Here is a 14,149-nt window from a genome sequence, read left to right on the forward strand (position 1 = left end):
ATACGTGATATTTAACATACCCGATTCTAAATTTCAGCATGCCGTGGAAGAGTTCTGAAGAATTAGAAATAAGCCAACCAATGTGAATGACAAGTTCCTGTTGAAGCACTGCCTCCCTTTCATCATGTCGGGCACATTTAGTGTAAATGATGTTCTTTATCTCCCCTGGAGACAAGGGGTTTGCAATCACCTCCTCCTCATGGCCGAACACCCCTATAGTCACCTGGCAAATATCAGTGAAGAAAACTTACTGTGAATGAAGTATCTAGTCACATAGTACGTATGCCCATTAATATGAACCTATTTTAGAATGTAATGATATAACCCATATTTTTAAAAATCTTGTACAGTAATATTTGTAGATCTATATAAAAGGTTGTTCAAAAATGTATTTATAATTGCTCATTGACTTTAGAAACAAATTCAAAAACGATTAAGCAATTTTTAACTAATAAAAATCATGTAACATATCTATATATATATAAAATGTAGCCAGGACTGTCTTATCAGTTTTAAGCAATAAAAGGCTACAAGCACAACCACAACAAAAACTAAAAGTGCAGCATTAAACATGCAAAAGGTTATCTCTATACTAAATTGTTTGCTCACCGTCAGTTTTTAAGGGTTAATAAGGTTGCAAATTATTTTATACTGTTGAAAAACTGTGCTCCAGTTTGGGGTGTGAAAGTGAATTGACACAACTATTTCAATTATGGTGAAGGCTAAATAGAGATAGCTAATAAGAAGCTTGCAGCACACTGCAGCAGACCATGCAACAACATCCATTCACTCAAGATGTCAGGTTGAATATGATGAAAAGTCTCCTCAGGATTCTTTATCAATTTCCTCACAGCTATTCATTTTGTTTCTAATATATGTTACTTAGCTGTGTATTGACAAAAGACACAAAAATTATTTAAAAACAAAACTTGAACATGTTTGTGAAAGCTGAAAATGGTCTGTGTATTCTAATATAGTGGAGATGAATTGTTTAAATGTGAATATATTCTGACTCCAAATCCCTTTTAAAATATCTGTACAAAGTGTAAATCCTAATGATCTAATTAAATTGGCAGTGTTTATGAAAGCAGCTGTTATTTAGTAGTCCAGCTGCATTGTGAAACAAAAACCCTCTGCGAAATTAATGAGTTTTAACAAGTCAGGCATATACACAAAGAAAGATAAATGCTTTGCTTCAGGAGTCCTATTTATCATTCTTTGCATGAAGTTAGCCACACATCACGGATAATTTAAGCAAAATCAAGATCATTTTCCAAATGGGTGACAGCATGGCACAGTGAATTAGAACACGGAGCTTTCACCAGTGAGTTAGAACGCAGAGCTCTCATCAATGGAATCTGGGCCTGGGTCCAGTTCACATGGTTGAAAAGAAAATATCCACTTTCTGCTCACTCTGTGGGATCTAAGCCAAATGGAGTTCAGTCAAACTCGGTCCAGTTCCTGGTAGGCAATTGCCCATAATTTTCCACTTGATTGGAAAATTGATTCAAAGGGGCTAAAAAAGCACATAGGCCCTGGGAACTCATATGATGTGTGGAATTGACCACAAAACATCCCAATAGTACGTATGTTTGTCTTAAGCATGTAGAAAGAATCATCATCCATGAAGGGGTGACAGAAACATTTCAGACTATGGGGTTTTCACAGCTGATCTTTTAGGCAGAGAACGTCGGGCAGGAAATGATGACTACTTAAGAAATTGTAAAAGCATACCATTCATCAGCACTGACATCCCTAATCCGGATGACTCCAAAATTCACCGGAAAATATAAAAATAAAAGAGGCAGTTGTCCTCCTAAAGGTTCTGGGCACTAATCAAATGCCAAGGCAGGCAAGAGAAGGGTAGACAATCATATGTTGGAACTAAATAGCATCTTAGGAAAATGGGGACAAGTTGGGGGGGGGGGGGGGGCAAATACGAGTATTTTCAGAAATTCATAATAGGCTTGTATAACTCACTATTTGGTATAATGTTTGTGTTTACTCTTGCGATTCGTGTATATGATTTTAATAAATTTCTTCTTTAACGTGAGACGCCCAATAACACTAATTGAACAAACTAATTATCTGGTCCGCAGGTTGAAAAAGATCTGTCCGCCTTGGCTCAGTGGTAGGACTCTCACCTGTTAGCACATAATCTAGGCTGACATTTTAGTGCGGTGGTGGCCGTGCCTTCAGCTGCCTAAGCCCTAAGTTCTGGAATTTCCTCCCTAAACCTCTCCACCTCTCTCTCCTCCTTTAAGATGCTCTTTAAAACCAACCTCTTTGACCAAGCTTTTCGTCACCTGTCCTAATGTCTCCTTATGTGGCTCGGTGTCAAATTTTGTTTGATAATGCTCCTGTGAAGTGCCTTAGGATGTCTTACTATATTAATGCCGCTATATAAATGCAGGTTGTTGTTGTACTGAGGTGGTGCTGTACTGTCAGAGGTGCCGTCTTTCGGATGAGATGTTAAACCGGGGTCCTGTCTGCCCTCTCAGGTGGACATAAAAGGTCCCATGGCACAATTCAAAGAAGAGCAGGGGAGTTCGCCTGGAGTCATGGCCAACATTTATCCCTCCAACCAACACCATCAAAACAGATTATCTGATCATTTATCCCATTGCTGATTCGGGATCTTGCTGCCTACAAGTTGGCTGACACATTTCCCTACATTACAACAATGACTTTACTTCAAAAAGTACATAATTGACTCTGAAGCACTTCGGGATATTCTCAGGCTGTGAAATGCAATTTCTTTCTTTCTAAAGTTCGGGAGAAAAGATTTCTTTAACTCATAACAAAAATGAGACATGCCATTGACTGCCATTTCTATGAGCACTCCTTTCATGGCTTTGGAAAGGAATAATTGGTGGTTCTAATTTGGAAATATCTTGTTATTTTGCATGATTTACCCATGATATGTAAAGCATAACAAAAAATTGGTTCATTAAATAATTGCAAAATTAACAGCAATATGGAATAAACAAAGAAAATTTACAAAAGAACGGTTATACTGTTGAGTAAGGTGTATACTTACTTGCTTACCCTGAACTAAAACCCTAGTAATTGATGGAGCAAGGCTGTCCACTTGTTTACCTAAAATACTTGCTGTGAAGCGTACAATAGACCTGGTAAACAAAAAACATAATTCTACTAGATATTAGCTGTATAAAATAATTTAAAGTAAAGCCAACTAACCCTACAGTATTCAAACGTATATTTCATGAGGCAAGAAAAAAATTCTCATAGCACAGAAACTGTTAAAACAGCTGTGAATGAATAAACAGAAATTAAATACTAATGTCCATTCTGGACTGAAAAGAGTAAACAGGGTCATAGGGGATGATTTTAAACTCCAAGAACGGGTGGGTTAGGGGCGGGTGGGAGTTGAAATCAGTTGTTTTTTTGGGTCGCAACTGCAAAATCTTTGGACTTGGCATTCCCAGTGGGAAGCCTGTACTTTTCCCCGCCGACGTTAAACCCGGAAATAAAGCTGGATTGCGGTCGTGACCCAAAAAACAACTGTTTTCAACTCCCACCCGCCCCCAACACACCCATTCTTGGGGTTTAAAATCACCCCCATGGTTTCAGACACTCAATAATAACCAAATGCCCAAGAGATCCAAATTTCCTTATCCACAGAAGAGGTATCAATCATCTACTGCATTCATGACATCCAAGAAGTGTCTATCTGTCTGCATGAGTTTCTGTAAATCTATTTTATTTCGATCTATATCAGAACGGAGCCAAGAATGCTACATATTTCTCCAAAGGGTTATCTAATAAATGGAGAACCTGTCATCACTAGAAATTGGAACTTCAACTCTAAATTTCTTATCAAGGGTAGGAAAATACCTCAAAAAAGATGCTAAGTACAGCAACCAAGTATATCAAAATGTCAGCTTAATTATTAGTGGTGGGCACAGACAATTTCCTTAAGAGTAGAAAATGTACACACATGGCATAACTATGATAACCACTAAAATAATGTGTGGAATGATATGCAAATAACAGCTTATTTTCTACGAAAGTAACAGAAATTTGCAGTCAAGGCCTTAGACTACTCTACTTAAAGACACTGACAAGGTACACAAAACAAAGCAAGAGTGACTCTTTGGTTCTATATGTGAAGATTTGCATTTACATCATTATAGCTGCAAGTTTCAGCTTCATTAACTACTGACATTTCAACCGCCATTATTGATATTTGAAACTGTTCCGTTGTAGACTCAATGATTTCTCTTTTGTGATAAAAAATATATAAAAGCAGCCAAGCCTTGGTTGTCCCACAATTCCCTATCTCCTTATTATTGATCATACATACCATATTGGCATCAGTGTACAGCTGTGTAGCTATTCAACTAACTAAAAGGTCTGCTTGGAGTGCAAGAAGCCAATAGTAGCAAAGGAGTTGAAAAGATTAAAAGGCACATGCAAAATTGCTGCCTCCTACAGTGCTTTTCTCACTAGTTGGTTAATATACTTTAGTCTTATCTTCTGATTTTCTTATAGCACCCCCTCCCAAAATGGAGGGGAATCAGGAAACAAAACAATGTTAAAAATATAATAGCACATTTTACCAATTTGCACACCAACATGTATTGGAGGTTAGTGGGCATTGCAGGATTTTATGTGAGTGGAAAATCCTGCAGGGCTGCTGACCTCTGCACTTGAATTCCCAACATATAATGCTGGCGTGATGCTTCATACCAGGAGAGCAAATTAGTAAAATTTGGCCAATGGTTTTATATACATATATAATAATTTTTGCCTATGGCTCTACTTTTTTCCTTTTTGATGAAATGTGTAGTGTCTGTGTTTTCCTATTTTCTGATTGATTAGTTTTCTCTCTTTTCTTTCTGAATTTTCAGACCGCTAAATTAAGTGACCAATACCATTCGTCTATAAACACATAAATAAATTCTAGAAGCTGGGTGGAACTCAGCCAAAAGGATGACTATCATCTTGCAAACTTCAACCACGAGAGACCCTCAATGGCAAAGCCAGGGAACTATGGGCCCTGATTTACAGTTGTTACTCGCTGTTGCTCTCGAGTTTGAAACCTCATTCTCCTTACCACCCAATCCACAGTCTGGCTTCTACCTGTGATTCTTAGGAACAGGAGTAGGCCATTCTCGCCTGAACCACTGACCCCAGATCTGACTCTGCTGGACTTATAGACCAGTCTCGGCCAGACTTATAGCCCAGACTTGGCCCTGACCTGCAGCATCTGCTTGAAGTCACCGCTCCCACAACTCGCTTCAGTCTAAGGTCCTACAAGTAAGGCCAGGGAGATGCACCAGTAAGCATAGATTTTTATTTCACCTTAAATTCAGCAAAAAATACATTTCAACATTTATATATTTTTTAAATGCTTCCAGACTTCCAAATAGAAAGCAAAACCACAACAATATTCAGCATACACCTAAAAAGCTGTCTACAGTTACCTGCAACTCATGTGAATGCAATATCCTTTGTTGTATGTCGATGAAGAGATTTTAATGAGACAATTTTGAAATGTCCATTAGAAATATTTTACAAATTCAATATTCTCACTTTGTAATAATTACTTTTTAAACAACTGATATTTCCTATTTTTGTACCTTCACCCTTGCTGTAAGATTTAAAAGCACACCTGTGTTTAATATAACATAATTCCACAATCACATCTACTAGGAACATTAGGAACAGGAGTAGGCCATTCAGCCCCTTGAGCCTGTTCCGCCATTGAATTAGATCAAGGCTGATCTAATTCAATGAACTCCATTTATCTGTCTTTTCTCCACACCCCTTGATACCCTTACCTAACAAAAATCAATCTATCTCAGTCTTGAAAGCTCCAATTTGGAAGTGCATGAAATTCCTGCTTTCCAGTGGTACTTACTTTATGTTCAATATCAACAATATATTCAAATTACTGCCAATTGTTTAATTATTCCTTTCTCCTATTTTTTGTAGAATATGTAAAGGTATTGGAGCCAAGGTGAGCTGGTTTGGTGTAATACGATTTTCCATTTTTACTAATGGTGGAAAAAAGACTGGAGATGGTCTTATCTTCACTGCTGCAGCTAAGAACAAGGGCCCAGAAATGTTGATGTCACTCATTTTACAGGCATAAAACTGGCACTTAAGCATATCTAGCGGGTGGCATGTGTGCACACATACTGTGCCGGAAGTACTCCGCTCGTCATATTGGTAAAGTCTCCAGTCTAGGCGTCCAAGGACTGTGCCTGAAATAGACATCGGGCCTTTTGTAGATGCAAATGGTTGGCCTAACGCCTGTTTGAGCCCCCCCTTCCTGAAACTGGGCTGCCCTGAATGCAGCTGGCATTGGGCGTGCTGCTTTCAGGATAACCATGTTTACATGCGGCCTAATCAGCAGTCCTTATAGGGACTGCTGGAGGCGCCATCAAAAGGTAAGTTCTTTTTAAAAAAAATACTTACCTGAATGTGGAGTCAGGAGGAGCAGGAGTTCTCCTCCCGACTCCATAGCAGTCCCGAAGATCATTGCTGACCCTCGCCTGATAGCTCCCCTCCCCACCTTCCCAGGACCCACCTGAAGGTCGGCCTAACTTGGTCCTTGTAGAACCGCAGCTCGCTGACAATATGCAGATGAGGCCCAATTTCAGGTGCGTCCTGGGCCTCCGGCTTCTAGAGTGGCTGCCTATTTTAGACCAGAAAATGGGCCAAAATGAATTTCCACCATACGCTCCCTGGATCCCTCTAGTGAGGTCTCGAAGTTAAGAAATTTGCATTCAGTATGTCAAGACCCAAGATGAACATGGCAGCATAATTCCCCTCTTCACTAAAAAAGCTTTATTGAAACCCTTATTGCATTGTACAAGAATCCAGCTATACAGCAGCAGTGGGAATAACATGTAAGCCACCATCATGTGTAAAGACAACTTGCTAGGAATTGTCATTTTTAAATATGATCTCCCGTTCTTCCATCTGGAAGGAGAAAATACCAAAAATAATGGTACACCTGCAGTGAATCTTCTACCAATAGTCACAAGCAAAAATTGGCCCATGTATTATAAATATTCCCACATTGATAGTAGAATTGTGGGAAAGCTCGATCAAACCTCTAGTACTGTCTACATTTCCTCTGCAACCTTCCTGCTTCCACCATCCTATACATCCTGATTGTTCAGAAATTGTTTTAGGAACCTCGTATCCTATCCTGCACCAAGTCCCACTCACCCATCATCCATGTCCTTGCAACTTGCACTGGTTCCTGGTTGACCAACACCTCCAATTTAAAATTCTCATCCTTGTGGGTGGGGCTGCACGTGCCTGGTTCCATTCTTATCTATCCAGTCGTGGCCAGAGGATCACCTGCAACGGCTTCTCTTCCTGCTCAAGCACCGTTACCTCTGGAGTCCCCCCAAGGACCTATCCTTGGCTTCCTCCTATTTCTCATCTACATGCTGCCCCTGGGCAACATCATCCAAAAACACGTCAGATTCCACATGTACGCTGACGACACCCAGCTCTACCTCACAACCACCTCCCTCGACCCCTCCACTGTCTCTCATTTGTCACACTGCTTGTCCGACTGGACGAGCAAAAACTTCCTCCAATTTAATATTGGGAAGACCGAAACCATTGTCTTTGGTCCCTGCCACAAAATTTGTTCCCTAGCCACTGACTCTAGCCCTCTCCCTGGCCACTGTCTGAGGCTGAACCAGACTGTTCGCTACCTTGGCGTCCTATTTGACCCTGAGATGAGCTTCGGACCACGTATCCGCTCCATCACCAAGACCACCTACTTCCACCTCCGTAACATCGCGCGCCTCAGCCCCTGCCTCAGCTCATCTGCTGCTGAAATCCTCATTCATGCCTTTGTTACCTCTAGACTGGACTATTCCAATGCTCTCCTAGTTGGCTCCTAACTCGCACCAAGTCCCATTCACCCATCACCCCGGTGCTCGCTGACCTACATTGGCTCCCGGTCTGGGAACGCCTCGGTTTTAAAATTCTCATCCTTGTTTTCAAATCCCTCCATAGCCTCGCCCCTCCCTATCTCTGTAACCTCCTCCAGCCCTACAACCCTCCGAGATCTCTGCGCTCCTCCAATTCTTGCCTCATGAACATCCTGGATTTTAATCGCTCCACCATTGGCAGCTGCGCCTTCAGCTGCCTGGGTCCTAAGCTCTGGAATTCCCTCCCTAAACCTCTCCGCCTCTCTCCTCCTTCAAGATGCTCCTTAAAACCTACCTCTTTCACCAAGCCTGTCCTAATGCCTCCTTATGTGGCTCGGTGTCAAATTTTGCTTGATAACACTCCTGTGAAGTGCCTTGAGTCGGTTTACTATGTTAAAGGCGCTATATAAATGCAAGTTGTTGTGTTTAAATCCTTTCATGACCTTGCCCTTCCTCATCTCTGTATATTCTTGCAGCACTATGTACCACCATCCAGCCCCCCCACCCCCTCCCCTCGTCCCCAGAACTCTTCGTTCTTCTGATTTTGACCTCTTGTGCATTATCCCCTTCCTTCACCCCACTATTGGCGGCTGTGCCTTCAGTGGTTTAAGCCCCACACTCTGGAATTCTCTGCCTAAATCTCTCCACCTCCCTCCCCTCCTTTAAGACCCTTCTTAATGTCTACCTTCTAATATCTCCTTTGGCTCAGTGTTCATTTTTGTCTGATTGCACCTCTGTGAAGCACTTTAGGACATGTTTCTACATTAAAGGTGTTATATAAATGCAAGCTGTTGTAAATTAGGAAATGTGGGAAACGACAAAGAGAAAAAGTAGAAAATAAAAATAACCGTAGAGTGAAAACTACATGAAAGAAACAGAGAGAAAATAATTATGATTCAGAAAAGAAAACCAAAAATAATAAAAAAAAGCAAACAGTGCAAAAAAGTGACAAAAAAATTAGAAAAAAATACAAGAAAGAAGTTAAAGATAGCCAGAAGGAAATGGGTTGGAGGTGGGTGGGCGGAAACTGGTACGTGTTGCGCTTGTTTTCTCGGGTGTAAAACAGCAAAAAGCATACCAATTTAGTAGTGGGACAGCCTGCACCCAATCTGCACAGGCGTTTTTCCCACTGCTAAATTTGTAGGGCCCTTTTTGGTGTCCTGGCCTAAAACAGGAGTTAGGCCTCTTGAATATGTTAATGAGGGGCCTAACACCCATTGAAGGACCCCATTACAAAAGTAGCTATCGATGAGTGGGGCTGGTATCTGCCAACTAAAGGTAAGTTTAAAAAAGTGTGTGATCACGATTTGTTTTGTCAACTGGTGCAATACAATGCGACAGTACATTCAATGTTTGGGCACACGACATATCTTTCCTCATGCAACTTATTCAACATTCCGGTGGCAAAACAAACTACCTTCAATACAGTACAAACTAGAACAGCACTGCAAAAAGGCAACAATGTATGTATCTGGTCCTGTACACCCAGTATACATCTCAGTGTGAACTAATGGCACATTCAACAGTGCAGAGCTGCCCCTCCTTTCATTAACAAACTTTGCCAAACTTTTCAGAATTAACTATTGATGAGGTGCAGAGTGAAACACATTCCGTTTCGTTGCATGTGGATCAAGAAAAGTACTTCTGGAGATTGTTTCCTACAAGCTTTAAACCTGCTAGACCTAAAGTACTTACTTTATTTCCAAAGGGCTGTCTTGTATAATAAAGATATGAATAACAATATACATCATATTAGTAGAAAAGTGAATGGATATCCAACCATAGGGGGGGCACAACTTAGATTTCCAGGTCCAAGCCTCATTCTAAGTTGCACCCTCTGATTGGGCAACATGCCAGTTCTCAGCCAGGATATTAGTGAATCGTTCCGTACCAAGGCACTCAATCTCTGGATGGAGGGGAGGGGGCCCGACAGAGCCAATCCAACCACACAAAAAAATTACTCCCATTGGTTTATTACAGAACAGTGATAGGGCCACAGAGGGACTCCAATTCAGATTAGCCCACTCTCTAAGGCAGGGGTACCAAACTCGATTTACACGGTGGGCCTGATCCGACATCATGGCACTCTTGGCTTGGGCCACATTCAGCAAAAGTTATTTGGACACAGTGGGGTAGAAATTAGTATGCGTTTTGCCCCCTTAAGGTGTAAAACATACGCAATGTATATCAATTTCTGGGTGTCCTACACCTAATCTACACACCAGCAGATTAAATCTCATTTGTACAAAAACCTATTGGTCCTCACTGTTTATAGGCATATCTAGCGGCTGCCTGATCAATTTAAATACACAAAGAAGGGTCCTGTGCCTGCTTCAAAAAAAACGTGAAAAAACTAGGGAGCATGTGCTGTGCAACCTCCAACTAGTTTTTCCAGTTCTACAGTGGCCGAAACTAAAATAGTAGCAAAAGCTTTTTTTAAACTTCCCCTTCTGTACAGCGTGGAGGAGCAGGAGTGCCCCACGCAGTTCCACAGCACTTCCGTGGGCCGTCACTGTCCCGTAATCATCCCTTCATGTGTCATCTCACTCCTCCATGTATTGGAGCCTGTGATGTAAAATCAGAGAGTGTAGCTCTCCGTGCACAGTGATCTCCATCTCCTTGTTCCCCATTCGCCCTCCAGTGGAAACAATCTTTCACTATTTACCCACAGTAAAGTCCTGAGGTTACACTCACCCCTTCTTTACTGGCTGCTCCTATCTCAACGCTGTTCCCACTCACCATGTTGCTGTTGCTCCCAGCTCTACAGGAAATGCTGGGCACTATACCCACACAACTCCACTCCATTGCCCCCAGTCCCCAGCTCTCACCCCACCCGAGCCGCACTCTCTCAACCTCCATTCCTTAGCTCCACTCTCTCCCCTGAGCCCCCATCCTCAACTCCTATTCCCTATTCACTGAGCCTCTCTTCCCCAACCCCCAGTCACCCTCTATCGCCCTCATCCTGTCCCAATCTCCCGAACCCCCCTCCCTATCTCACCAACCGCCCCCCTCCCTCAATTCCAATTTGCCGCCCCCTCTCCCCAAGTCTCAATCTCTCACCCTCTAGTCCCTGTTCACCCAGCCCAACCTCACCTCGTCCCTGTCTCTCTCTCTCTCTCTCCCCTCCACACGCGGTCCCATTTCCAGTCACTCCTGAGGGGGGGCTGCATCTCTTTGCTGACGTGTGGAGGGGGCACCGACGTCATGGAGTGGGGGAGGAGCACTATTGTGGTGCAAAGTTTAAAGTCGCAGGTCTCCCGGGCTGTAAGAAGCAGCGCCTAGGAGACTCGCCACAGCAAACCGTAGGCCAGATGGAACAGCTCCGCGGGCTGTATGTTTGACAACCCTGCTCTAAGGAGAAGGAAGCATATTAATGGGAGGCAGCAACAGGAGATTTAAAGAGGGAAAGACAGGTAAAGCACGCAGCAAAAAAAAATCCAAGTTAACTAGAAAGGTTAAAAATAATTAATCGTTCTTTGCTCAGGTAAGTGGACAACATCTTATACAGATTAGGACAAATACATTTTAAGTTGTCACCACTGCAAAGATAAAACAAAACTTCAACAACGGTCATCATTTTTTCTACATAACATTGGTAGAAAGTTAAATTCCAAAATATTTAAATGATGTGTCATACGAAATACATGCAATAATGACTTTATGCAAAGCATGCTTTGTGTCAAAAATGCCAACTTGTACATGGTGAGATTTGAGATGTGAGAATGCTATGGAACAAAGATGTCAAGATATGATGAATGCAAGGCATTGGCGAAAAATGCTTTACAACCACAGCTAAAAGATATGCATGACAAAAACATACGAGAACCACAACTGGATGCATTCAAGCATAACTAAGAAAATCTACAATTGATGTTTATTCATTTAAAATAAGAAACTTATTAAATGGAAAGCTTCGGTTGCTCAGCAAAAGCATAGCTAGCCACCCAGTTAAATTAATCAAATGCATGCTCAGCATCTAGCACAAAGGTAGTAAGAAACCATTTATAAGTAAACAGAATGGAAATTTTCGCTGGTGGTTGCTAGGGAAGCATTAAAACACAATTATGCAGTGCAAGACATTCATTAAATAAATTTGGGTGGTACTATTACACACTAAAGACGGCACCAAATCTCATACAGCTGTCCTAATTACCTGCTTCCCATGTACCAGCATTGTGGTAATATGTGGGGCTATTGAGGCAGCAATCAGCTCTAAAAGTGCAGCACTGTAACGTACAGTCAACCTAAATATATTGCATAATGATTATAAGGACGTAGGAGTTGCAAAGAAAGTCAATCAGATTTCTAAACATACTACTGTCACATTGGTTTGTAAAGTGCTAAACGTCTAAATTTTATAAATTGCAAACCATTTCAATTTAATAACCGTAACATTTCTATCATGACACAATAATAAAGCAATATTAGTAAAGAGGACTACATATACACAAAACATAGCCAAACAAGTTAGGGATTACAATCAAACTTCGATTATATGCCATAATGGAGAGGAACCTTCACCAACCCCCCCCCCCAGCCAAAAAAGATAATGGAGAGTCAACTAAGTCCTCTCCAACAGCACTTACCTCCGTTGCTCCTGTCGGAAGATCAGTTGGCACTGCAACTGCTGATTTATCAGCTGATCTGCTGCTTAACAGCTCTCTCACACACAACTGCAATATCAGCCATCAGATCCACCAAAGACATGAAAGAAGTGGCCAAAAATGCTCCCCTGACATCAACCATTTGTCCCAAATACAGAGGTAAATGCTGAACACATTCAGTCCTCAACTGCAGAAATCCGGTCGGCAGCCTTTGCAGTAGTGATAAGCTGAAATAACTAAACCATACTGATTGGATTGAGAATATGTCCAGCCATTATTCATTCATTTCACACGCTTGTTTATTTGCTGATCCCCATTATATTTCTACCCAAATTATCTCTTGCACTCCACCTAACTTGTATATAAGTGATTTCCCTTAAGGATATCCATAATCTCCTCATACCTCTTATTCTTTCTAAGATTCATTTTACTTGTTATCCAGGGTACAAGATTAGAGGAGTTACTGCCCCAAACAATATGAGGGAGTTTAATTAACAGTCATAAACGGACATAGCTGAAGCCCTTGATTAATAAATTATATCCAATGATTTTACTTTGGAGTCCTAAAACTGTTGAAGCAGTAACTCCTGACAGTCACTTCTGATGTATTCATCACCCACCGTTAAATCAAAAAAAAGAGCTTTTTAAAAAATTCAACATAAATACAATATACAGAAAAAAGGTGGAAGTTGAAAATTAACCATACTTTAAAGAGGCATCGTCAGTTCAAACACTCATCAAAAAAATGACAGAACAGCAGGCCTGCAGTGGGAAATATTTAAATACAAGATGGATACGGCACAGATTAAACACATTCTTACTAGGAGTAAGGGGATACGTAAAAGGCAGGGATCAATGAATGGAGTGATTAGAGCAAAAATAAAATTTAAAAGAGAGGCATATGCTAATTATAGGAGAGTTAATACAGAGGAAAACTGTGAAAAATATAAAAATTATATGAGGATAGCAAAAAATGGAATTAAGAAGGCTAAGAGGAATGACTATCAATGCCAGACAACTAGCACTGGTGAAAATAGTTATGGAAATTATGAAGCCAATGTGATTTTGAAAGTGATCCCAGATGGACTGACTGCATTATATGTTACTGTGGAAAATCAAGAAGTGTGAATTCTTAATTCCCCTTTTGCTGTCCTCATATAATTTTGAGGTAGTTAATGTAAGGCAAAAGTGAGGGATTTTATAAGCAAAAAACGTGAAGATAGTTAAAGGGATGTGGCCATTTAGAAACAAAGGGGCCACCTTATACTTGAGACTGAGGGAAAGGTGAAGATGTTTAATAAATATTTTACTTCCAATTTTACAGAGGAAGATGAAAGTGGGACTGTAAGAGTAAGGAGGAGTCACTACTGGAGAAAAATATTCAAAAGGCCACTATATTATAAAAATGAATGGGAGTAAAATTGGAAAAATCATCAGGCCCAGATAGTGAGTACTCCAGAATTTTTTTTAAATCTCTGGAAATGGGAATTGGAAATGGCAAAGGACTGGAGGAGAGCAAATGTTACACTGCTGTTCAAGAAAGTGGAAAGGGATAGACAGGAAGTTATAGGCAAGTCTGACCTCATTTGTCGGTAAACGTCTATGGATCGTGCATAA

General features: G+C 41.0%; 1 protein-coding gene across 3 annotated transcripts in view; it reads right to left on the reverse strand.

Moving 5' to 3' along the window:
• The window catches only part of phkb (phosphorylase kinase, beta), a 258,511-nt gene that overhangs the window by 22,192 nt on the left and 222,170 nt on the right, over window positions 1–14,149 (reverse strand). For 2 of the 3 annotated variants that reach the window (XM_067997926.1, XM_067997928.1), the window contains 2 exons: window positions 12,082–12,172; window positions 21–223 (listed from right to left, as the gene is read on the reverse strand). In XM_067997926.1, the coding sequence (XP_067854027.1) occupies window positions 21–223; window positions 12,082–12,172 (294 nt within the window). Of the gene's footprint in view, window positions 1–20; window positions 224–3,040; window positions 3,132–12,081; window positions 12,173–14,149 lie in introns of all 3 variants that reach the window. The other variant, XM_067997927.1, reaches the window with a different exon arrangement.

This window comes from Heptranchias perlo, chromosome 16 (genome assembly GCF_035084215.1).
Source record: "Heptranchias perlo isolate sHepPer1 chromosome 16, sHepPer1.hap1, whole genome shotgun sequence".
In the NCBI taxonomy this organism is placed as follows: domain Eukaryota; kingdom Metazoa; phylum Chordata; class Chondrichthyes; order Hexanchiformes; family Hexanchidae; genus Heptranchias; species Heptranchias perlo.